We start from the raw sequence: 24,952 nt of genomic DNA, 5'->3' as shown, positions 1-24,952 counted from the left end.
TAGCCCAACATAGTCTAGGAGCAGGGCCTAGGAGAAGGGTGTGGGCTCAGTTCCTTTCAATTCACACCACCAAACAGGTCTCTAGGTCCTGTGTGCTCGGAGTAACCAGGGGAGGGAAAGCACGGGGAACCCGAGATCTGTCTTTCAAAGAGCTCCCAATATGTGATGGAAGTGAGGGTTAAAAGGAAAGTTCAAGTTAGGGACCATCTTCTCTCTCTTGATGATGGCAAATTCTAGAAACAGCTCAGGTCTGGGTGGCTGGGACCAGCAGGTGCCTGCAGCCCAGGGTTTTTCTGCCTGGTTTACTTGGGGTTTGATGCTAAAGGTAAGGGGAAGCTTTTGTATGGTTCTAAGGAGGTCGTTCACCACAGGCTCGCATGGATTCTCAGACTTTTTATCCTGGCTAATTCTTTCATGGACATCATCCTTGATCAGAAGCTTGCATCTTGCCTTAAGATTCCAGTGTTTCTGTCTTCTGTCTGCCTCATCATGGTACACTGAGGTCAGGGTCTACATCATCAGACAAGCCTGTGCGAACTAGCCAATGAGCTGACGTGATTTCTAGGTAAACGCACACAGAAATACAGTGACATATACATTCACACGATCGCAGATGCTCAGCCAGAGAAACATGCATCTCTCTGATACAGAATATCTTTAATACTGGCGTTGTCTTTCTAGGGATTCTCAGGGCTACCTTGACTTCCAGGAGGTTCCTGCCTTGCCTTGATGTAGAAACTCTGGGCCATCCTAGCCCTGGGCAGAGTTGGCCTTCAAAGCCAAGATGGACACTTCAATATTACATGGTTATGTATAGAAATAATCTTCTTTTCAGGTTTTTTCTTTATGCAAATAGTGTGGTTACATAAGATATCTTCCTCATTCATGAGAAAAGCAGTCCAAAGATGAGAATGAAGAAAGGACAGCTTGTATGAACATGTGGAATAGACCTTGCAGATCATGTATGATACAAGTAGCCTTGCTCCTGCTTTATAAATGCACCAGACTTTGGGGGCCATACGTTGCTGTTTAACTTATTGGCATGTCTCTGATGATCGGCAGACATCCTTTCCTCTATTATTTCTTTCTGTAGCTGTCTGGCATTCTATTCCATACCTATACTCTCTGCTTACTTCCTGATTTATTTTTATTTGTGAGTGTGTGTGCATGTGTGTGTGTGTTTGTGTGCATTTACATGCTACATGGATGCAATGCCCGTGGAGGCTGTTACATGGAGTCAGATACCCTGGAGCTGGAGCCACCCGAAGTGAGTCTGAGAACTGAACTGGAGTCATCTAATCCATTTCTGGAATTTTGTATTCACTTGGATTAGCTAGTTAATTTGTGCTCGTTGTGTGCGCATGCGTACATGTACTATGTACACATGCGCCTGTGTGTAGAAGGCAGAGGTTGATGCTGTTGTCTTATTATTGGAGCCACTGAATCTGGCACTTACTGACTTGGCTAGCTGCTGGCCAGTGTGTCCCAAGAAGCCACGTATGTGTGCTTCCACGGCTCTGGTGTTACATGTATTGCTGTGCTCAGCTGTGTACATGAATGCTGGTGGTCTGAGCTCAGGTCTTCAATGCATGTTGAGCAAGCATGGTATGAATGGAGGCATCTCCTCAGCCCTAGTTCCTAATTTGTTGATGTAATAAAAAGCTGTTCCTGACAGGTATATGACAGTATGCAGCCTTACGACTTGTGTTCAGGTAAATGAAATGAAATCGCTGGCTACAGAGGCCACACTGACCTCCCATTCCTGGACCACCGCTGGGAGAAGCCCAGGCTTGTCCGCACTGGTCAGAAGTGAGGCAGCGAGGCTTAGCCATGTTTCTACCACACCGTGCATAACGACGTCCTGACGTGACTTGGAAAGGGAAAGTGTGTTTCATTACTGGCTGAAATTGCATGTCTTTAATTATTGGTGGGGCTGATGTTTTCAATTTGTATTTCAATTATGAAGTGTTAGTTTATAGCTCTGCTCATTTTTCAGGCTGATGGGCTGGGCCGAGTTTTCTTACAGAATTTAAAAGCTCTTTACACATTAGGTCGGCAGTGTTTAGTCAATTACATACATCACAGATTTTTTTTTTTTTTGCGTATTTACTATTGACTTTGCATTTTTACAGAGGTTTCTTTTATTTTTTTTAATACAAACCTTATCAATTTTTAAATTTTAATTGAATCCAACAGCCTTTGCTTTTATGGACTATCTCTGTTAAAGGGACATCCCACCAGGGGCTAAGACTATCCATGGCTTTCTATTGCTCCTATCCACGGGGCTTCGTGGATGAGATATGGATGGGATTTTAAACATTCCTTTTCAAAATGGTTAAACTCACGGTCTCTCTCTCTCTCTCTCTCTCTCTCTCTCTCTCTCTGTGTGTGTGTGTGTGTGTGTGTAGGCCAGGGATTAATTTTACGTGATGTTCCTCAATAGCTGTCCATGCTGGTTTTGGAGACAAAGTTTCTCACTTGGACCTGGGGCTCACTGCCTGGGCTAGGCTAACTGGGCTAGACTGACTGGGCTAGGCTGACTGGGCTAGGCTGACTGGGCTAGGCTGGCTGGGCTAGGCTGGCTGGGCTAGGCTGGCTGGGCTAGGCTAACTGGGCTAGGTTGACTGGGCTAGACTGACTGGGCTAGGCTGACTGGCTAGGCTGACTGGCTTGGTTGACTGGGCTAGGCTGACTGGCTAGGCTGACTGGGTTAGGCTGACTGGCTAGGCTGACTGGGCTAGGCTGACTGGGCTAGACTGACTGGGCTAGGCTGACTGGCTAGGCTGACTGGCTTGGTTGACTGGGCTAGGCTGACTGGCTAGGCTGACTGGGTTAGGCTGACTGGCTAGGCTGGCTGGGCTAGGCTAACTGGGCTAGGTTGACTGGGCTAGACTGACTGGGCTAGGCTGACTGGCTAGGCTGACTGGCTAGGTTGACTGGGCTAGACTGACTGGGCTAGGCTGACTGGGCTAGGCTGACTGGGCTAGACTGACTGGGCTAGGCTGACTGGCTAGGCTGACTGGCTAGGGATAGCCCAGAGTTCCTCCTTTCTCTGCCTTCTCAGCGTTGGGATTACAGCTGTGAGGCAGACACCATGTCCTGCTTTTCACACAGGTGCCGGGGATCGAACTCAGGTTCTCATGCTTGCTTTGCAAGCATTTCACCAACAGAGGCGCTTCTCCTGGAGCATAATCACAGTGTTTTAAATTCTGTTTATGTGCTTCTTCAATGGCTCTAAAATGATACTTTAATCATGCCTTGCAGTCTGTTTCTGGCTGTGTACCCAGGCATGCGCACCCAGAGGCATCCATTTCTTTACTATACACCTGTTGAGCAAAGGATGTGCACTTCTGGACAAGTGTGCTCACTGCACACTCCCAGCCCATCTGGACAAGTGTGCTCACCTCACACTCTCAGCCCATCTGGACAAGTGTGCTCACTGCACACTCCCAGCCCATACAGAGGTTTGGGTATCTGGGGGGTGGGGTACTCTTCTATTTCAACCCCTTAATCCCCCAATCCTCTGCATGCTAATTCTTCCAGATCAGCAGGGTTTTTTTTTTTTTTTTTGTATGTTTGCTTATTTTTATTAAAGGCACACATCACAATTACCAGTGATTGTCACTGGCTTCTACTCTCAGGGTAGAAAACCCAGAGCTGTGAGCCTAGGTGCTAGAATTCTTGCTGAACCACAGAGTGAAGGAACCACCTCTAGAGAGATGTCAGAATAAGCCTTGGGGTAGAGGCTGTAACAGTCAGCTTCCTGCTGATCGCTAGCCCAGTGTCTGCCACGTGGTAGAATCCGACAAACACTGGCCAGAAGTATGCACTACTAACTAAATAACTAACTAACTTACAACTTAGTACCCTTGCTTTAAACTCGGACTCCCAAAGATTTCATTTGTTCCCTAACAACTGAGGAAGCAGCAGAAGCTGGGGAGGCAAACACATGTGTGTCACTCCCAGAAAGAAGAAAGCAATGTGAGAGGGGGCCGCCATGCTCAGAATCCAAAGGGCAAATGTGAGGAAGAGGGACCAAAAGTGTCCTGGGCTTCTTTGGTTACAGGAGGGGGACAAAGGGTTTCAGAAACACCGGAGAGATGCTGCTGAGACAACAGGTTGACAATAACCTGGCAGTACAGGCCTGTAATCCCTGCTATTTGGACACACGTTCAAGACCAGCCTGGTTAACTTAGCAAATCCCTGTCACAAAAGAAAACATAAAAAGAGGGGTGGAAAATCTAGCTCCATCATAGGGGCGTGAGCATGTGTACAGTCCTATGTTCAGTGCTTATCTCTGTGCCAGTAGTAAAACATTAATATATATATATATATATATATATATATATATATATATATATATATATATATATATTTGTGAACTAGCTTCCCATCTCTTTACTGATGAGGGTGTGACGCCCCCTCATGGGATGGATTATGCTGAATGCTGGCCACTAGCAAGACCTCTTAAAGCTTGAGAGGTTAGATTCTCAGCAGTATTTACTGAATGGCTTCTGTGATTCAGACAGGTGTGCAGCTCCTGCAAGTTTTCTTATTGGTGAGAAAATCTAGACGAAGCTAAGCTCCGCTGTCACCATGTAGTGAAATCTTCATAGAAATTGCTCTGGCCTGGGACTCTGGAGTCCTGGGCACAAGGTTAGTACCTGCGGCAGGCTTAGACACTCACCCTTGCCATGTGATGTCTCAATAACCCAGGTGCAGTTCAAGTTGTTGGGGTAGAAGTCAGGGAACCCTGGTGACAAGATGGTGCCACTGGAACCTTGAATGAAGCCACCGCAGAGAGCTGTAGGAGTGAAGTGGGCAGAGGAAGTCAGAGTGCCTCAGAGAGCTCCCTCAACCAACCTTCATGAACACCCACCCCCTCCCCAAACCACCAACCTCAACGATGAGTGTTAGGGAGTCAGTGAATCAGGCTCTTGGTTTATCAGGGGAGGAAAGGAATCTGCTCTTTATCGCCCCCTACTGGTGTGCCTCACCTTCACAGCTGGGCAGGGCGTGACTCCACTGGAAATTTGGCTCACACTCCAGGGGCTCCCCATCACTTAATGTGTAGCCCGAGTCACAGCTGAAGGTCACCAGAGCACCCACATAGAAGTCATTTCCATGACGTTGCCCATTGACGGGGATGCCTGGGTCCAGACAGTGGTCTGACTGCAGTGTAATAGCTGGAAAAGAGAAGCCACAGATGATGACAGATCGTGTGTGATGTCATCAAGGAGGACTGCACTTGGCTTATAAGTGGAGGGAGGACAGAGCCTTGTTTTACAGAGGCAGAAGTTGCCAGTTACCGACTCATGAAATGTGGCCCTTGGTATTCATGTAGTGGGGGTGAGGGTGGGGCATTTGAAAGACCCGGCTCTCAAGCAGGGTCACACATTTAGCCCAGGTCTACTGAATGTTCACTCTGGCACTATATCAAAGCTTAGTGACAAAGCATGAGTCAGCAAATGACTCTGTCCTCACGATGTTCTCAAGTCACATTCATGATACTTCCTAATTTGGTCTGGAAGGTACTGATGATGCGAGGTTAACCCTCTAAATCAAGAGGTGGCAAATGGAAATGATGAGAGAAGATTGATGCAATGGAGATGCCAACTGACTTCAAGTTCATGGCCAGTCAAACATTTGCAGGGTATGGCAGCAGCCAATTATTCGTAGACAGAGGTAGCTGTGAGGGGTGCACATGAGACCTGGCCTGAAGGTCATGAGTAACTCAGTTCCCATGACCTGTGAGAGAGGCTGAGAATGATGTTCTAGGATGAGTAAGGCTGGGCCCCACACAGTCAGGGGGCCTTCCCCCAACCCATTCAGTCTGGTTGTCTGCCTCTTTGTGCCACCCGCTGAGACTCACTCTCATAGCGGAGCTGAAAGCCGATGTCTGAGTGACTCTTGTCAGTAGAGAAGAGGAGGTAGAGGTAGTTGCTGGTGCTGATGAGGAACTGGGGCACCTGGGTCCCATGGTAAACGCCAATCAAAGGTGCTGAGTATGTCCGTCCATCTCGCACTTCCAGGGTGTCATAGTTGACCTCCGTTTTAAACCTACCAAACGACGCAAATGGAGATGTTTTAAGAAATCCAAAACGCATCCTTTGCCCTGCCTCACTCAGGGCTCCAGGCAATCAGATTTCAGCAGACAGGATATTTTAATATAATTAGCATATATTTACTAATCATATGGAAGGTCTTCCTCTAGTGCATTTAACTCGACTCTCCCCTCCATCCTAGGATGTACACTTGCAATCCTCTCTAGAACATGGGCCAGGATCCATCTTAAGATGCAGAGACAAAGGTTTCATAGGGTTCAGACTGTTCTAGGCTAGGGTGTTCATCCACCAGAGTCCCAGGATCAAATCCGCCCTTTGGCATAGAGAACTAAAACTAGCTTTTACATTTATAAAAAAGTAAACACCCAAAGCAATAAAGACTGTGCATCAGAGTCACACATGGGCAAGTGGCCCACAGAGCACAGCGTGTTTCCTATGTCAGTCTTCACGGGACAGTTGGCAGACCATGAATTTCATGCCATTGATGCTCCGTCTGGAGGAGGTCTGGGTTCACTTCTGGGAAGCTTCTTTCTCACCAGGGGACTTAAGTAGAGCCTGGGAATGGAGGGAGCACTTGAGCAGGGTTTAGGGCAGAGGTTAGGGAGCATTTCTTCCTAGGCTGAGAGTTTGTGGGCTTTGTCTAAATTTGATGGTGTCTGATGGCGCCTACTTGCCATCTCTCTTTAAGGGGATGGTAAAGGAAAGGGCTCTGGGGTCCAAGGTGATCACGTACTTGCCTTCCCATCTTCCAGCCACAGACTCCCAACACATCAATCAAATGGAAGCATAAAGCCAGTGAGGCAGTCATCCCCATATCCTCCACCCTCCTCCTGCTGATGTCCTAGTATTGGTGCTACACTCCCCCAGACTTTGTCAGACTGGAGGCATCATCTTGGCACCCCCTCCCCCTCAGAAGCCGCCGTCAGCAGCACCTGTCGAATGTAATTTTGATGGGGTATCCAGGCTGGGCTTCGATCACCCAGGCGCAGCTCAGGGCATCCTTGTAGAAACCAGGCCAGCCTGGAGATAGGATGGTCCCGCTGGGCGAAGTCAGGTGACCACCACAAGGAGCTGGGGGGACAGAAGGAGAAGAGCGGATTTGTTGAGAGACAAATGAACGAAGAAATAAACAAAACCCCTCTCTATAAAATGTGTCAGCCAACAAGGGCTTGTTTTGTTTTTATGGAAAATTACATAAAGTCTAAACTGTGAGCTTTGCCGACTGGGACCCTTATAGATGTGACCGGTTACATCATTTGCAGGTTTATAAAAGGCCTGAAGGAAAAGACTAAAAATTCTTTCAGCAAAGTCTGTTTGTCATTCCAGCGGGGCTAATATTTGGGTCACTGCTCCCTTTTCCTTTGTTCCCAACTCAATTGCCAGGCCTGAGGCAGAAGCATCAGCCCAGCCTACTTTCTCCCATCAACAACTGGGGAGGTAGTGGCTAGACATGGGGTCAGCTCAGGGCAGTGTTGAGTCTCGCCACACTATGAGAGTGTACCGTGTTATTTGCCTTCTTCAAAGGCATGCCCAGTATTTAGTCTAGCGCCTGACACATACCTCTGCCTCTATGGTTGTTGGGCAAGGGAATGGATATAAGGATGGATGAATGAAGTCTGGGGCAGGTGACTCTGCAAGGTGCTGGCTGCTTTATCCCACCCTCTGGTTGGTTTGGTCTCATGAAGCATGACATTGCCTCCTACTCAGGTTCCTTCCCATGATTCCTTTTTCCAGACACCATGCCTCCTAGCCTGTGTGATGGCTATCAGAGCTACTTCCACTATTCTTCCTTCAGGACACATGGTGGGTTTCAGTGTCATGCTGGGTCACATGACTGCTTTGGCCAATAGGGTGAGAGAACATGAACGATGCCTGTCACGTCCATGTGGAGATGTTCAAAGTTAGCAAGTGACTTGCAAAATTCCCTCCTCCCGTTTCAGTGACTGTGGAAACAGGTGTCAAGATGGAAGCCCCACCCACCTGGGCCTTTAGGTCACTCCGAGGAGTGGGCGCACTTATGAGCTGTGTTAAGCATCGTGATGGTTAAATTTTATTGCCACCTTGATGGGATCTAAAGTCCCCTAGGAGACAAACCTCCAGGGATGTCTCTGAGGGAATGTCTACAGGAGGTAAACTGAATAGGGGAAGAATCACCATTCCATGGTGTGAATAAATACAGAATAAAGGTATAAATAGAGAATAAATAAATAATAGTCACAATTAAAAAGAGAAAGAGCTGAGTCCAGCATCCATCTCTCTCTGCTGCTTGACTGAGGGTACAGCATGGCCAGCTGCCTCCAGCTCTGGCCACCATGACTTTCCTTCTCATGAGTCAGACTAAACCTCTCCTTCCTTAAGTTCTGCTGTCAGGTGTCTTGTCACAATGCTGAGAAAAGTCTCTCCGACACTTAGCTTAAAAGGTCTGCAATCTCCACTGGGGGCTGTTGGGACTGGGTGTTGTGTAATAGACTGATGTAGGTCACGTGACACTTGCCCAAGCTTCCTGAAGAAAGTGACCATACCACTACCACACTAAGGCTGTTGTCGTTGTCAAGGCCGCCCTCAGTAGCTGAGTGCTCATGCCACATCAGGCATTTCCACAGTATGTGGCCACACTCCTCAGACCATATTCCTCCGCAACGTGAGGCTGGTGCTGTGGCTGTCATAGGAAGCTGTGGAGCGTGAGGCTGAGGGACTAGCTTGGACTTGGAATTAAGCAAGACAGCCCAGAAGCAAGCACCACAAGTGAAGCAACCTCTAGGCTATAAAGAAACTCCTGCTCCCTCTATACCAGTGGCTCTCAACTTTCCTAAGGCTGTGACCCTTTAATATTGTTCCTCGTGTTGTGGTGGGCCCCAACCATGACATTATTTGCATAGCTACTTCATAATTGTAATTTTGTCACTGGCATGAATTGCAATGTGGATACCTGTGTTTTCTGATGGTCTTAGGTGACCCCTGTAAAAGGGTCTTCACTCCCCAAAGGGATCAAGACCCAGAGGTTGAGAACTACTGAGCTAGCCCCTCTTACAGCAGAGGCCAGACACCTCCTGAACAGGACCAAGGTGGAAATAAAGGAGCCACCAGGCACTTCTTTTTAGTTCTCAGTGTTTTGTATAGACACTCTCCAATTATCCAATTCCTCATTTCTCTAAGCCTCCACTCACAGAATTCCAACAGGGATCCATCCTCAGCCCAGAGATTCTTATTCTAAAATAGACTGTATTTTATTATTTTATGTGTGCATGAGTGCATGTACGTCTGTGCATCATGTGTGTACCTAATGCCTGAAGAAGCCAGAAGAGAGTGTCATATCTCCTAGAACTAGAGTTACAGGAGGCTGTGAGCAGCTGTGTGGAAGCCAGGAACTGAACGTGGTTTCTCCAGAATAGCAACAAGTGCTCTCAACTGCTGAGTCATCTCTTCACCCCCAGCCCAGATATCCTTAATAGAAAAGTATACTAGGACGTTTAATTAACAGAGACCATAACAATAGTAATGACGTCAGGAAGAGGTGCCCTACTCATTGGGATGCTTTATTATGTCCTTTAAATGCATGCTAATAAAGTTATTATCCCCATTTTACAGAGGAGGTAACCAAGGCCAAGGAAGTTAAGACCCTAGATAAAAGGCTTTAAGCTAATGAAGTCAGAGCTGAGATTTAACCTGAAGACCTCTGTTTCCAAATCCTCCGGCAGCACAGAGCACACTACTGTCATGCAGACAGCTGAACTGGAGGGGACCCAGGGCTTGCCAGGTGTTGGGGCTTAATGTGGATTATCCTTGTGAAGACTGCAAAGCAACATGGTACATATGTTATTGCCTTTATCCTATAGAAGGGGATTATTGCCTTCATCCTATAGAAGGGGATTACTGCTCTGATTTCTGTGAGTGGAGGCTTAGAGAAATGAGGTAATTGGATGGTGTCTATACAAAACACTGAGAACTAAACCACATACGTGTTTCATCCCTCCTGTATCTCCGGTTTGCAAAACTCACCCATCATAGGTTCTGAGTCTCGCCTCTCATTCATTGCAGGCCCAGCCTCTCTGGGTTGAGGCTGGATATTGACCTTCCTGCTCAGTATCCAGGAAGCCACAGGCCAAGGGAAGAATTGCATACCCTGGCTGCAGACAGACAAACACAGCCCTAGCTCGAATGCAATTCCTTTCGTTGGTGCTCCCCTGTCTCCATGCTCCTGTTTTTCTCTGATCTTCTTGTTACTGCTTTAGATGGCTGATCTCATCTTGAGCACAAGTGATGGCCAGCGGAGCTCCCTGCTCAACCCTGCATTCTGTTCCTTGCACAGAGTGGCCCGTGACTGGCAGGGTCTAGAGAGGGGGAGTCCTGGACGCAAAGTCTCTTTTGCAGTACAACTTCTGAACAATCGCTTAGGTAAACAGCATCATCCTTTATGGTTCCTCTGAGTAAGTACTAACACTTTAATACAAATTTAACGTAAACTTAAGGGTTTTTCTTTTGACTGAATGTATGCAGTGCATCGCTATGTACACGTGAGCACAGATGTCCTTGATCCTATTTATCTAAAGAAGACGTCATATGAAAGTTAAATTAGGGGCTAGAGAGATGGCTCAGAGGTTAAGAGTGAGTAGTGCTCTTGCAGAAGACCTGAGTTCGGTTCCAGCACCCACGGGGTTGGGAGAGGGGTGGGGGACGGTTCAAAATTACCTGTTAGCTCCAAGCTCCAGTGGCTCTAACATCTTCTACTGGTCTCTACAGGTACCCGCACTCACATACACATATCCACACATAGGCATGCATCCGCGTGTACACAATTGAGAGGTAAAAATGGAGCTTTAGAAAGTTAAATTGGCATTAAAGGGTTAGATGAACCCACTCAGATGAACAATCAGCGAATGGGCAAAAGGAGAATGTGGAGCACCCCCATGGGTGGAAGGGAGCACTCAGGGCTTTATTCCCTGTATATACATGGGTGTTTTGTTTTGTTTTGTTTTGTTTTGTTTTGTTTTTCTGGTAGATTTAACTCTGGAACTACATAATCACTTTGCATAATTAAAAAATGATTAAATTTGATGTGCAATTTCTAAAAACTTAAACTGAATACAATACTATATTGCGTATTTACGTATAAGAACCTAAAGAGATCTTAAAAGATAGTGATTTGATAGCCCATCCCTCTGAGGAAATGAGGATTTAAAGAACAGAATGGTGATGATGGTGATGGTGGTGATGATGGTGATGGTGATGATGATGGTGATGGTGGTGATGATGGTGATGATGGTGATGGTGATGATGAAGAGGAACAAGAACAAGACAATTTTAGTAAGCATGTTGCTGTTTGTAGCACCTTCTTCATTCATCTTAGAGTCCTGGGTATTTATCACAACACAGGAAGTCATGTTGGTGTTCTGTGGGACTTGCATTTTTGAGCAAGAGTGAAAAGACAGTTGAGTATAATATCAAGGAAGTTAAGGTTAAAAGGAGAAAGCTTCATTATTTGAAATGAAATGAACCCACCCACATTTCCTTTGATAAAGCAGTTCCCAGCTGCATTTACGGAAACGGCTTCCAAACATGGGGTGAGTCAGTAGTAATAAGCACCCTTTAGTAGTCTAGATTCTAAACATCACTTTGCTTTAAAAGGTGCCTTAGAAAAAAACAACTGATTCTGTGTCAGGGGCAGAAAATGTCAAAAAGAGGCTGGGCCATCCTCAAAGTGCTCCTGCTAGCCAGGAAGACAATGTGACCATCAGTTAGAATGTGAACTTTAAGCACACAGTAAATACACGAGATAAATGTACATCCATTGACCTCTAACGATGCTTAAAGACACGCAGCATCGGAAGATGTTAGGGAGTCCACTTTGCAATACACACATAATAAAAGTATATAAAGGAAAATCGTTTCTTCATTTTTTTTTCCTTTTTGAACTATATCTTAGCACAAGACATGTTTTCTTCAAGTATTCCAGCTTATAAAAGATGAAACAAGGGAGAGTTGCCATTTTGCAGTCTCTGGGCTGGGATCACAGATAACCCCTAGTGCCCCCCAAAAGACCCAGTAGGACATTGTGTTTCTTTAATGGAGACACAAAACCCCACCTAATAAATGCTCTGGCAATTAAAAAAAAAAAAAGAACCCGAGTCTGATTAAGTATGTAGATCTCAGTGCCGCGAAAGGAAATGCAAGAGAGAGGGATCTTGTTAAGCAGCCACTCTGGGAAGCAACTGGCAGAATTCAGAAGGGGTTAGGGCTAGGGGCTAGGAGACTGCTCAGTAGAGTGCTTGCTAAGCAAGCACAGGGACCCAAGTTCAAGTCCCAGCACACACACATCAAAAGCTGCGTGGATAAGTGGGACTCTGCTGGCCAGCTAAGCCAGCCAAACTGATAAGACCCAGGTCCCAGTGAAAGATTCTGTCCCGTAAAACAGGTGGACAGTCCTTGAGAAATAGCACCTGACCTCTGTTGTGTGAGAGACTGTGTAAAAAACAAAAAAACAAAAAAACCCAACACAACCAGGTATATGGCTCCTGAAGAACACTTGAGGTTGTCTTCTTGTCTCCATGTGTGTGAACATGCACATATACACACATGAACCCACACCCATGCACGCACACACCCTCACACTCATACACATACATGCATTCATAGACAGGTATGCATGCACACATGCATATGCACCTCCATAGGTCTTCTCATGTGCACACAAATCCAGGGTGCAAGAGATGTCTTAAGAAATGTCAAGAGGCAGGAACAGAGTCCCTGAGATTGACCAGTGACTTGAGACCTGTCTGCCCGCTGTTAGCGCATGCACTGGAAAGCCACTTTGAAGCTCTTATATAGCTGTTCTTTTATCTGTTAGAGATTATCATAGAAATATACCAGACTTTTCTTAGGGATGCAACATCACGCTGGAAGTCATCCTAGAGCAGCGGCAGCCGGGAAACAAGCGGGCACATAACCCAAGCACAGCAGGCACTTAACACTGAAAGGGAAGGAAGGGTCCTATCCTGATTATGGGGTAAGGCTCTGGAACTGGAACAAGGAGAGTATTTGGGCCTAACCCAGTGCCTGGCACAAAGAAGATGCTTGATCACCATGTGTGAAGGAACGAAACACTGGTTGTAAGCTCAGCTACTCAGACAGGAGGATGCCCCACCGTCAGGGACCAGCTTTTGACACAGGTGCTGGGGACCTGGACTCAGGTCCTGCTAACATGTCAAGGACGTCACTGGCTGGGACATCTTTCTAGCTGGGCAGCAAGCTCCTAAACAATTTTCTCAAGGGAAATGAGCTATACTTTTTTTGGAACTTTGAAAAAAATTTACATTTTGACACGATTTGAAACTTTCCTGATAGCCTGTTTTAGAAATTATTTATGAAAGTATTCACTAGAGCTCACTGGTCTTTCTCGCTCTTTTTTTATTCCTCCCAACATAGTTCTGTGAGCCTGAATGTTTTCCTGCATCCAGTTTGAGCATCTTTATTTTTAATGGGGAGTTTAATTGCTTAGTTGTCATAAGTGATCCATGTGTCTCACTACTGTCGTTTCTTTAAGCTGTCCGCTGCCGAGACTTGTTTTCAGCGACGGGCAATATGCTTCCTTTTGTTTTAATTTCCCACTGAGAAGTGAAGAAAATTGTATTCTCGTTGGGAATACTTTGAAGTCTTTCGTGAAGACGTTTGATATTATAGTCTCTGTAGCGATACCATTCTACAAGGGCAGTCCAGAATCTGGGAGTGGATTCTGGCACTGGGCAGGACACGCTGGGAGGGTGCAGAGCAGGTGACTTGTCTGCCTGGCCATCAGTCGGGAAAATAACGATACCTGCCTCCAGGGGCTGCTGCTAGGCTGCAATTGGGTGTCGTCCACCCAACACCTGACCTGTCACAGAAGGGTGTGGCTATTGGATTCTTCCTTGAAAGATAGACAAGGCAGAGATGACCATGGGGAATATCAAGGCACTACTAGGAAGCAGCCTCCCATACCTGGAAACATTTCTCAGGACATTTGTGACTGTCATACACACGTAAACTACAGCCACATCTGGCCTAGCCACTCAGGTACTTTTGAGTGTCAGCGACAGAGCTGAGGAGGGAGAGATCTTAGGTGTCCACAAGGTTGAAAATATTCCCTCTCTGGACCTTTGAGCAAACCTTTTTCCACTCCTGCCTTCAGGTCTGCAGGTAATGACCTTCCTCCTTTCCAAATGTAGAAGCCATTACCTTCCTACCTTGTCCTCTTACAGTTGCTCCAAACCTGAGTGGCTCTCAGAATATATTAAAGGAACATCTAAAATACTATTAGTGGCTGCATTTAATTGTCCACCAGGTGGGGATACTTAATTAAAAAAAAAAAAAACAGAAAAAAATAGAGACAAAGATGCTGATCAAGAAGCCGGCGTCTCACCAGGTACAGACAGAAGGAGCTAGGTGATGTGGGGTGGGTTCCTGGGCCAGAGCTCTCTCCCCCACTCTAAGATTTTAAAGTTCCTGTTCTCAAACATATAGCTTTTCCCCAAAGGGGAGTCATTCCTGATCTGATTGGCCTGATAAAGAAATGGTCAAAATCAAGTTCAAATAATACCAACTGCCATCCATACTGAGCGTTTTCTGTCTGCCAGCCATGCTTACAGCAACCCAGCTGGGAGGTTCCTGAATCATCTGTGCTTTGCCGATGCGGCAACTGAGGCACAGAAGGACCATATGGCTTCCCCAGCGTGACCTGACTGGTTGGCTGTGAGGTGGGGAGAGTAGGTCAGCCAATGACACATTTTTCACAGGGGCATGTGGCTGATTAAAAAATTCATTCATTCGCTTACTTATGCATTCACTCATTCCTTCAGCAAGCAGCACTGACTGAGAGTGGATCAAGTGTCACACACTGCAGGTGCAAGGCTGTGAGCCAGGATGGTGTCCTAACTTCCGGGAGCTCACACACTGATGGGAGGGATGCTGTTTCTATGCTTGCTGTGTGTGACCCTTGAAAGATGGCTAACTTTTATCCTCCTCCCATTTCATTTCTGCTTTACAGTTGGAAAAACTAGTGGCTCAAACTCCTCCAGTAGCCTCTGGATGACCCTTCCTATCTCACACACCTGCTTGTCAGCTGGGAGGCAAAGCCCTCTCAAAGGCCCTCCCCCTTCACCCTCCCCCTTCACCCTCCCCCTTCACCCTCCCCCTTCACCCACCCCCTTCATCCTCCCCCTTCACCTTCCCCCTTCACCATCCCCCTTCACCCTCCCCCTTCACCCACCGCCTTCATCCTCCCCCTTCACCCACCCCCTTCATCCTCCCAGGGCCTCTCATTTGTGGGGTGAGGTCTAGGTGAGCAGGCAGGTCTTTGAGGTCACCATCCTCTGTCTATCACAGGAGATGAGAGGAAGAAGCGTTCTGTTCCCTAAGCCACAGCCCTCGCCTGTCCAAACAGCACCGATATCCTTAATGTACTTTTAGGACATGCAGTCTCTGTCTATTGAGAGTCTCACTGGGCACTGATCCTGTGCCAGGCGCTGTGCCTGGCACACAGATTTAACATGATCCCTATCCCTAGGAGGTGTAATCTGTGTTTGAAATCTCTGCCGCCAGCTGGACCAAACGCTGGCCTGAGAAGTTTCAGAACTGCCCTGAGACATAAGGCAGGGCTGGACAGATGTTGTAACAAGCCTGGCTCTTGCTAAGAGCTGTGTGTCTTCCAGTTGGCCTGCTCTGAGTCACCTAGAGAGTGACTGTAGGATATCAAGGCAAGGTTTAACAGGGGGCACAGCTGATAGAGCAGGGAGAGCCCAGGAGGAATGACCATGTGGAGCAAAGCACAGCAGGCAGCCTTGAGAGGCCAAACTCAAGAGTGCTGGCATCCCTGTGTGTGTGCGCGTGTGCGTGTGCGTGTGCGTGTGCGTGTGCATGTGTGTGTGTGTGTGTGTGGCAAGCTGAGGGGGGCGCTATGGACTTATCGGGACAGTAGCTAGAAACCCAGCTCCTCATGGCTGTCCTTTGTGAGCTCTGAGCTAAAAGAAGCTGCATTTCGATGGTTGATATTCCAGAAGGAGGGTTCTCTTCTCCCCAGTTTAATTTCTGGTCACAATTCAAGTTCCCTGGCAAAGCAATCCCCTCAGAACTCCCATCCCAGTAGGAGAGCAAGAAAACTCCCTGGGTCATTGGAGGAGAAGATGGATCAATGCAGAGATGGACCGAAGTGGTTGGAAACACTATGCTTGCCCCAGCCTCTCAGACTGACAGCCACTGTCCAAGCCCAGGGGCACTCACCTTCACAGCGCAGCACGGCACTGTTCCACACCACGCTGCCCTCCTTCAGAACACAGGTGATGGTCTCAGAGCCCTGCGTCCCGAGGAAGCCTTCATCACACAGGAAGGAGATGGAGCTGCCCAGCTGCAGGCTGTCACCAAACCGCTTGCCGTTAACTGGGACGCCAGGATCCGGGCACTCATTATGTCGGAAGGCTGGGGAAGGGGATACCCAGACCATGGTTAGACTGAGGTGGCACACAAATGGGACATCAAAGAAAAATGAGCTGCCAACAGCCAGAATCAGACCTCCACGCTTCCTCAGAAATCTGGCATGCTGAAAAAGATGCTAGGTACCTGGGATCCTGTGGTTATGGCAGACAGAACCCACTGGGCAGAAAACAGGCACAGATTAAACTTGATTTTTGGGCTGTCTGAACATTCTAAGGGATGCCAACAGATTGGGCAGTGAACTGTGTTTCTCATGGTAACTAATTAGATCACATCAAAATTCTATCACGGTGATATGATTACTCTTCTTTACCAGAGGGGAAACTGAGGTTCCATGTAGTTAAGTGGCAGATCTGTCTTCTCAGTGTCAAATCCATTTCGTGCTTTCCGAGTTTCAGATGGTTAAGTGGTTAAGGGATCACATACTCTGGGGGACAGGGCGGGTGCTGGCTCCCAATCCTGTGACACTAATAGACACTATGCATCATAAAGCAGGTGCCCTGGAATTAGCCCTGTCTGAAGCCATTGCCGTCATGTCCCTGCCTCGTGCCAGGGCTTCTTCTCATCCTGCCAGGCGATTGATAATGCAGTGACTGAGCCAAGGAGAGAGAGGTGGGGGAGGGAGGAGGGAGGGAAGGAGGGAGGGAGAGAGAGAGAGAGAGAGAGAGAGGGAGAGAGAGAGAGAGAGAGAGAGAGAGAGAGAGAGAGAGAGAGAGAGCCCTGAGTGATGTTGAACCTTGCCTCTTAATTATCATGTGGTCCTGGGCCATCTTTGTTATGTTACTGAGCCTCAGTTTCCTGACCTATAGAGTATTCCACATCTCTTGGAGGGTCATTCCAAGACAGAAATAGAATGAACTTTGGTAAGACCATGATGGGCGTGGGTTTGGTGACATCGTGTAGTTCCTGAGCCTGAGTCCCTATCCTTCAAGGGACCCCTCCTCCCTGCATGAAAGGGAAACCCTTCCCCCACCATCTCTACCAAGAACATTCCTGGTCTCTCTGCCTGTACAAGATGTTGTCTGGGAAGCCAGGGCTCATGGATGCTCCTGCTGTCCTAAGGATAGTGTTAGGCTCCACGGTTGCATGGGAGTGTCCCCTTTGGAAAAGGCTGGTTTCCAGGCCTCCCTCTGAGATGAAGACTGTTGGTTGGACACAAGAACACAGGTCTGAAACTCCACACAAGGTTTAGGACAGCCTAGATCTCATCTCCCACCTGTCCCGTCTTCAGGAATGGGACCATGACATAGACAGTGAGAGCTGATTGGAGCTTGAGGCTTGGAAGTCAAAACCCTAACAATCGTGTGTGTATGTGTGTGTGTGTGTGTGTGTGTGTGTGTGTGTGTGTACACGCACACATATGCATCATGTATGCATACATCTCTTCATGAATGTGTACACACCTCCACAGCAATGATGGGGTGCTCCTTCCAACATCAGAGAGCATGCAAAGGGATAGGAAGATGAGTGACGTATGTGCTCCTTTCTAGGTCTCATGGCCCCATAGTAAATGGGTCTGAGGACAGAGAAGCTAAAGGCCAGAGCCACCAGTGTCACAGTAGCATGCTTAGGAGAGAGCTTTTCTGCTTCCTTCTGTCCCCAGGTCATTGGGACAGGAACTTGCAAGTGACGAGGTTACGACACAAGGGTTGATTGTTTCCAGTGTGTCTGCTGCCTTGAACACGGGTGGTGACACGGATGGGGCTTTAGCTTGGGTTACAAATGGCCTATCCCACAGCATCTAAGGGCAGTGAGACAAGGGGCAAGGCTTCTGTGACAAGTGTGGGAGCTGGAGTAGGGAGGAGAGATGTCCTGCCAAAGAGCATGAGATGGATAAGCGACTAAAGAGCATTTCCTCTGTGTGTGTGTGTGTCTGTTTGTCTGTCTGTGTGTCTGTGTGTGTGCATTCTGTCTTTGTGTGTGCATGCATGTGTGTGGGTGCATGTCTGTCTGTCTGTCTGTCTGTCTGTGTAGGAGTCTCAACCAGAGCCTGTACTTCTCAGTCATGGCCAAGTTCACCAGGTTTATTGCTTCCTGTGACCGCATAATGGATTGTTGCCCCCTGGAAGCTTGCTGTTCCCAGGTTCTGGCTGTCTCCTGTGTCCACCAAGTCCAGGAGACACAGGGATAAGAAAAACATGATGGCTGAGCTCCGGGCTGCTTCTGGACAATGGACTCAGGATAGAGACTGAAGGGACAACTTCCAGACTGGCCATGGGAAGGACTGTGGGAAATGACCTATGAGCAGCTGCAGTGGGCCTGCAGGAAAAACCATGGAAACACAGCAAGGCTTTGACTCTTTTATGATTATGGGGCTCAGACAAGGTAAACTGTAGAACAGCAGTGATCAACAGGAAGCAGCAGTGGAGGACTTGGGGATGTAGGGGTGGGGAGCTGATGAGGGAACCCGGGTGTAGGATTCTTGAAAATGTACTTTAAAAATGGGCTTTCAGTTTAGTCCCAGGTGTGGAGATATGGGGCTGCTTTGAGCTGTCTGCAGCAGCTGACTATGATCTGCCTCGTGCTCTAGCAGAAGTGTGGTTTTGCCAGCTGCAGATAGTTTCTATGATTGGCGTGATATGTGGAATTCTGGGAACTTTTCAGAGGGTATATAAGTGCTAGAGCCCCAATAGGCAGGATGGGTTGTTGTTGGTTTTTAGGGTGGTTGGTTGTAGTTTGTTTGTAGCTGTGGTCAAAGAAGAAACAAAAGGAAAAAAAAGTAGATTCAGGGATCTCTCTCTCTGTCTCTCTGTCTCTGTCTCTCTCTCTCTCTCACTCTCTCTCTCTCACTTTCTCTCTCTTTCCTCTATTCTTCTTTTTCTCCCATCTAGTAATAGGTGAAACTAGGGGGACAAAGGGTGGGAAAAAGAAGAACTCACACATTCGCAAAGACCAGCTGTATCTGAAGAACTTCCCTTCCCAGTGCCTCTCTGCTTTCTAGCTGGGAGAGGGTGGTGGGAAAATATGGGCTTCTTTATGCCCTTTGCAACATCTAAGGAAATAAATGCTTACAGACTGCAGCACCTCAGAAATGAATAGCTGGTCTACCAGATAGCCATATGGTTCTTCCTGGGAGCTGGGAACTCTAGGCATGACCCAGCAGCAACTCGTGCTTTGGAGCTGGCCTGCTGTATTGATGATCCTCCAAGGGAGCACCTTCAAGCACTCTCTCAGTAGAAGCAGTATGTACAATCAACTGTGGCAGAGGGAGCACGCATTGGTTGAGGTGATGCTGGTGACAGGGGGAACACTTACTGGTAAAGGTGATGTTGAAACCCCTCTTCCCTGTGGAGTGGTCAGTCTGGAACTCTAGACGGGCCACATGGCCACTGCTGGTGATGGAGGAGGGGAGCTGATTTCCCGAGAAGGTACCAAGGACCGGGGCTTCAGCGGTGGCTCCATCTTTAATAACCAGGAAATCAAACTGAGGTTCCACGTCGATGTCATTGAAGGCCAGGTGGATGCGGCTCTCAGGCCGGGCCAGGATGAGCCAGACACAATGGAGGTGGTTGCCATAGTCTTCAGGGTAGTTGGGAGACAGGACGATCCCGGATGGACTGGTGAAGTTGAAGAAGCAGGAAACTGAAAGAGAAGAGCAATGGAAGTCAGGAGGTATCTGCCATATTTGGCAGGGGCCACTGACGGCTGAAATTGGAAACATTTTCTTAGTTTTTAGAGAAACAGAAAGAATGAAAGACACCAGGATTGGGCCGGACTGGCTGGGCTCAAGGCTGTAGGCGAGAGGCATGCTGGGTTCCATGCTGGGAGTAGCATTGAAGTGTCCCTTTGGCAAGAGCAGATAGGGCAGAGTTGGTTTTCTATTAGTCTCTCTCCTTTCAATATGCCCACCCTAGGTAGCTTTCACTGCCTTTGGCCCCTAGTTCTGGGGGAAGAAATTGCCATTCAAGCCCACTTGAAGAGTCTGACCCTTCTCAGCTTGCCTTGTGGTCATAGAAAAGGACATGGCTTAAGGATACAGGGGTGACAATCTCCCAATAGAGAGAGGATCCGCATCCATCTCTTTCCCCCAAATGTCTTTGATGGGAGATATTTCACACCAGACCCTAACCCCTTCATCCTACAGCCACACTATGCCAGTGAGCACCATCTGTCAGAGGCCAAAGCCTTCCAAGAACAGGGTACGGGACCTGTGACAGGGTCTAGATGCTCTGCCCACTTCCTGTCATCTCTCCCCACTATACTCTGAGGATCCAATCTTCTGGAAGCCTTGAGCCATTCTCATGCCAATTCCTAACAGACCCTACAGGGAGGTTGAGGGAGAACACCACAATGCATGGAAAAGCGGACCAGCGTATGAAGCCGACGTTCAGAAGGGAAATGACAAGATGGAGAGACATAAGAATTGCAGTAGCTGTGATAGGTTATGGGAAACATCTCATTACTGATGAGAACTCTTTTCGTTACTTTAGGACTGTGCCCAAGTCAAGCCAAGAGTGCAGTCAGAGGATTCAGATAAGCAGAATCACTGTGAAAATGTAGGGCACAGCATGAACGAAAGCACCAAGAGAGACCCTAAAAACTCAACCCCGCCGAGGCTGTATGGGAACTCACACACACACCCATCCCATGCTGCCAACTCAAGTAGACACAATCCTTTTGGAAGGGAGTGTATGATTTCTTAAGAGTCACGGACCACTCAAACACTCCTGGCATACAATCTCTAGGAACTAATTCAAAAGGAAACGAGGCACAGGGACAAAGATGTTGATGGTGACATAATTCTATCCCAGAGGAAAAATGCCAACCACCTATATGTCAGTCCAATAAAGGGAAGAAAATTACAGCCCTTAATGTGGCGTTGTGTGAAGGCCATCATTAAAGTGATAAATACGGCCCCGCGGAAAGAGTGCTAACTATCGTTTTAAGTAAAATAGTAGGTCATAAAATTATACGTGTATACTCATGATGATAGCTATTAAATGCTTGTTTATATATGGGTACAGATTGGACAGAAGCCCCCAAATAAAAACTGCATTAGAGTTGTAGGTTTCTGGGTGACTTCTTTACAAATGAAATTACCTTTAATTTTTTTGTGGTTGTAATAGTGGCACAGGCTCATTGTAAACAAACAGCACTACGAAGAGAGAAAACTGAGCACAAGCCACTGCGCAATCCCCTCCCCTCCCTTTAACACTGATAGTTATGCGAGGTGTCCATGATACTGATACTCTGGGGTCAGGGAGGTGGCTGTCGGTGAGCATGATCTCATGAAGACCCTAGTTCACTCTCCAGCATCCCTGGGAACAGCAGGGTGTGGTGGGTATGGATTTGGAATCCCAGTGCTGGGGAGGCGAAGAGAGGATTTCTTCTGGGGTTTGCTGGCTAGCCAACCTAGCCTCACCAGTGAGCTCCGGGTTTCAAGGAAGAGAGCTCGCCTCAAAGAGCAAGGAGGATGGCGCCAGAAGAAAGAGACAGAAGGTTGGCCTCTGGCCTCAACGCAGACATGCACACGTGCATAAACACCCACCTACCCACCCATGCACACCCGCACAAGAATACACAACCACACAGAAACAAACATGCACATGCATTCCCACGTGTACACACTCCCACATACCCACACAAATAATACAGATGCTTGGATGAGTGAATATATTGGGGTTGCTGGCACAAGCCTTCAGTCCCAGCACTTGGAAGGCAGATCTCTGAGTTTGAGGCCAGCCTGGTCCACAGAGTGAGTTCCAGGACAGCCAGGGCTATACAGAGAAACTTTGTCTCAAAACTAAACAAAATGAAAGAAAGGAAGAAAGAAAGGAAGAAAGAAAGAAAGAAAGAAAGGAAGGAAGGAAGGAAGGAAGGAAGGAAGAAAGAAAGGAAGAAAGGAAGGAAGGAAGGAAGGAAGAAAGAAAGAAGAAGAGGAGAAGAAAATCATTTTTGCTTAACTTAAAAGAATACAAACACACAGGAACTATGAACCCCAGTTTCATGCTGGTTTCTGCCTGCCCCGCTGGCGTTCTTTGCTGAAGGACTTATTTCCCTTTCCAGCCTCTGCTGGAATCCCTCTTATTCAGTCAGCAACAACAGCCACAAAAAGGCCTGGACCTAGCCAGCTCATCCTTGCATTATTGCTTGAGTATAGAAAGAACCGAGCCAAGGGGAGAGAAGGGCATAGAAACACTTTTAGGTAGTGCAAGATAAAGTTGGAGGTAGTAATTATTATATATTACTGAGCATTTACTAAGTATAGACACTGTTCTAAGTATTTCCATTACAGACTCAGTTTAACTATCACAGTAACACCACAGGGTCCATACTGCCATTGACCTCATTTAAAAATGAAGACACGGAGATGCAGAGAAGGTAAGTGGCTTGCCAAGGTCACAGTAGCTCGTGAGTGGCAAGTGCCAAATTTCAGTCTAAGCATCCTGCCTCCAGGAAGAAAGCTCAGCTTCCCCTTCACATTGCCTCCCAGCAGGAAACAAAAGATGTCCACGGGGTCTGAGTCTGCCAGCAGAGTCCTGGAGGAAGTTCCTCCCATCTGCAGGAGATCTACCCGTGTACCCAGACATGTTGATAGCACTAAATTAGGTTCAACAGGGATGTCCACACACAGATTTTGGGTGAGTCCAGATGAAGCATCATATAAATGACATCCGCTGGTAAGGACCTTCAAATCAGACAGGAGGCAGCCTGTGGTGCAGTCTAAGATGGACTGAAGACAAAGACACCATGACTTCTAGTCAAAGATGAGCTGGGACACAGAAAACGTGCATGAACAGATCTGACGTGAGAATTTAATTCCTAGCACTCGAACCCGGCACCCCCACGTGGGCATCACCACTGCAGCAGTGCCATGCCAATGCCTATATCAGTGCACCCGTATCTCCACAACAACGGTTGAATCGCTTGTCTTTCTGTGCAAAGGAACCATTTCCCTTTGTTTTCCTCACCGTGCAGGGAAGTGAACCCAGAACCCCCTTACATGCTAGCTAGGCATTCAACCACCAAGATACGTCCCTAAGGATACCATTTGGAACCCTGAGAGCAGTGATATGTGACACCTTTGCTTCTCTGGCCAATCATCTTGTCACTTGGTCAGCACATTATAGACTTGTCCTCTTCACCCTAACCCATTACCACCCCCCCGAAGATACTTCTGAGAGCATAAATCTTGTCCCCTTGATCCTTTTGAACTTCTAATGACTCTCATAGCATCTGGCACACAGTAGGTGCTCAATTAATACTTACTGAATGAATCAATGAGCATCATACACCCTGAAAAGATGGTAACACAGAGATGCCAATCTAACAAGCCATCCCGCTCCAAAACTCAGGCAACTGAATTAACCAAACTCTGTAGCAACAGATGGACATTTGAGTCAACTCGGGATTCTAGGGGAAATAATGTGGAGTGACCCTCCAGGGACTTCTCGGAGACATGGTACAGATGTGGACTCAAGTAGTGTAGGGTGTGATCCAGCCAGACTGTTAGAGCCAAGATGACAGGAAGCTGCTCTCAGACGACAAAGGTTTCAAGGAATAGAGTATTCATACGCATGTTATAGGATGTCACTTTGGAGGTTGTGTTTTTTTTTCCTCTATGTAACAAAGAGATGAATCAAAATGAAGAATTCAAGTAACAGAGGTGTGGTTCATAAAAAAATAAAAAGTCAGCAAGGAACAAATACAGTAATGAATCTGGATAACGGCTATGAAGGTAGTTGTAAAATGGGACATGAACGTAACAAATGTTCCTTGGAAGAGAACACATGCAATATCATTCCAGTCAGAAACCTGGGGTAAAATATTTCAGATTCTACTGATATCATGGGGAAAGGTGGAGTGAGGAGATATGCTAATTTCTTCATCTTGCAAGAAAGTCTGTTTTATAGTTTCTGTGGTTAATTAGAGAAATATAGGTTAGAGCATGTATTTAAAGATGTTAAGTGTAATTAGTAATAGAATATGAAGTAGCTTATCTTCAAAATTACCGAAAGGGGAGAAAGCAAAGCAGTCAATTTAGAAAGAAAAAAAATACAGAAGAATTCAAAGGAAAACCCTGTGGATGTTTAAGGAGAGGACACGCAGAGCAGGGTGTTTTAAAGGAAGACAGGATGTAATTTATAACAACAAATGTGTACAGGCTTACCTGCTGGTAAAACAAATCCCTCAGACGGGGATGAGACACACGGCTAAGACTAAGTGACCCTGAACAGTTGACCGGAAACCAATGGCCACTCAGCCTTTACCCTGGGAGAGGGTTCGAGTTCACCACTGCTTGGGTCCCCAGATATTCCTATTCAGTCAGTGAAAGGGGCCCAGACATTAGGGTGCTCTTCAACAGCAGCCAGGGGTCAGGGAGTTCTAGGGGCTGGAGGAATGGCTCAGTGAGCAAAATCCTGCCATGCAAGGGGAAGACTTGAGATCTCAGCTCCCATGGACACACCAGGCACGCAGCAGGTGCAGGT

At 47.3% G+C, this 24,952-nt stretch overlaps 1 protein-coding gene across 7 annotated transcripts in view; it reads right to left on the bottom strand.

The window, feature by feature from the left end:
- Positions 1-24,952, bottom strand: part of Csmd2 (CUB and Sushi multiple domains 2) — a 581,156-nt gene that overhangs the window by 178,672 nt on the left and 377,532 nt on the right. For 6 of the 7 annotated variants that reach the window (XR_001784158.2, XR_001784159.2, XR_001784160.2 and 3 more), the window contains 6 exons: positions 19,779-20,105; positions 16,314-16,508; positions 6,998-7,136; positions 5,873-6,060; positions 4,998-5,186; positions 4,688-4,804 (listed from right to left, as the gene is read on the bottom strand). Coding sequence is in view for 2 of the 7 variants with exons in the window: in XM_011240560.3 (XP_011238862.1) it covers positions 4,688-4,804; positions 4,998-5,186; positions 5,873-6,060; positions 6,998-7,136; positions 16,314-16,508; positions 19,779-20,105 (1,155 nt within the window). In the remaining 5 variants the exon portion in view is untranslated. Of the gene's footprint in view, positions 1-4,687; positions 4,805-4,997; positions 5,187-5,872; positions 6,061-6,997; positions 7,137-16,313; positions 16,509-19,778; positions 20,106-24,952 lie in introns of those variants that run through there. The other variant, XR_003954975.1, reaches the window with a different exon arrangement.

This window comes from Mus musculus, chromosome 4, assembly GCF_000001635.26.
Source record: "Mus musculus strain C57BL/6J chromosome 4, GRCm38.p6 C57BL/6J".
Lineage (NCBI taxonomy): Eukaryota > Metazoa > Chordata > Mammalia > Rodentia > Muridae > Mus > Mus musculus.
The sequence above is the reverse complement of the archived record's forward strand: the minus strand, read 5'-3'. Positions and strand labels throughout refer to the sequence as shown.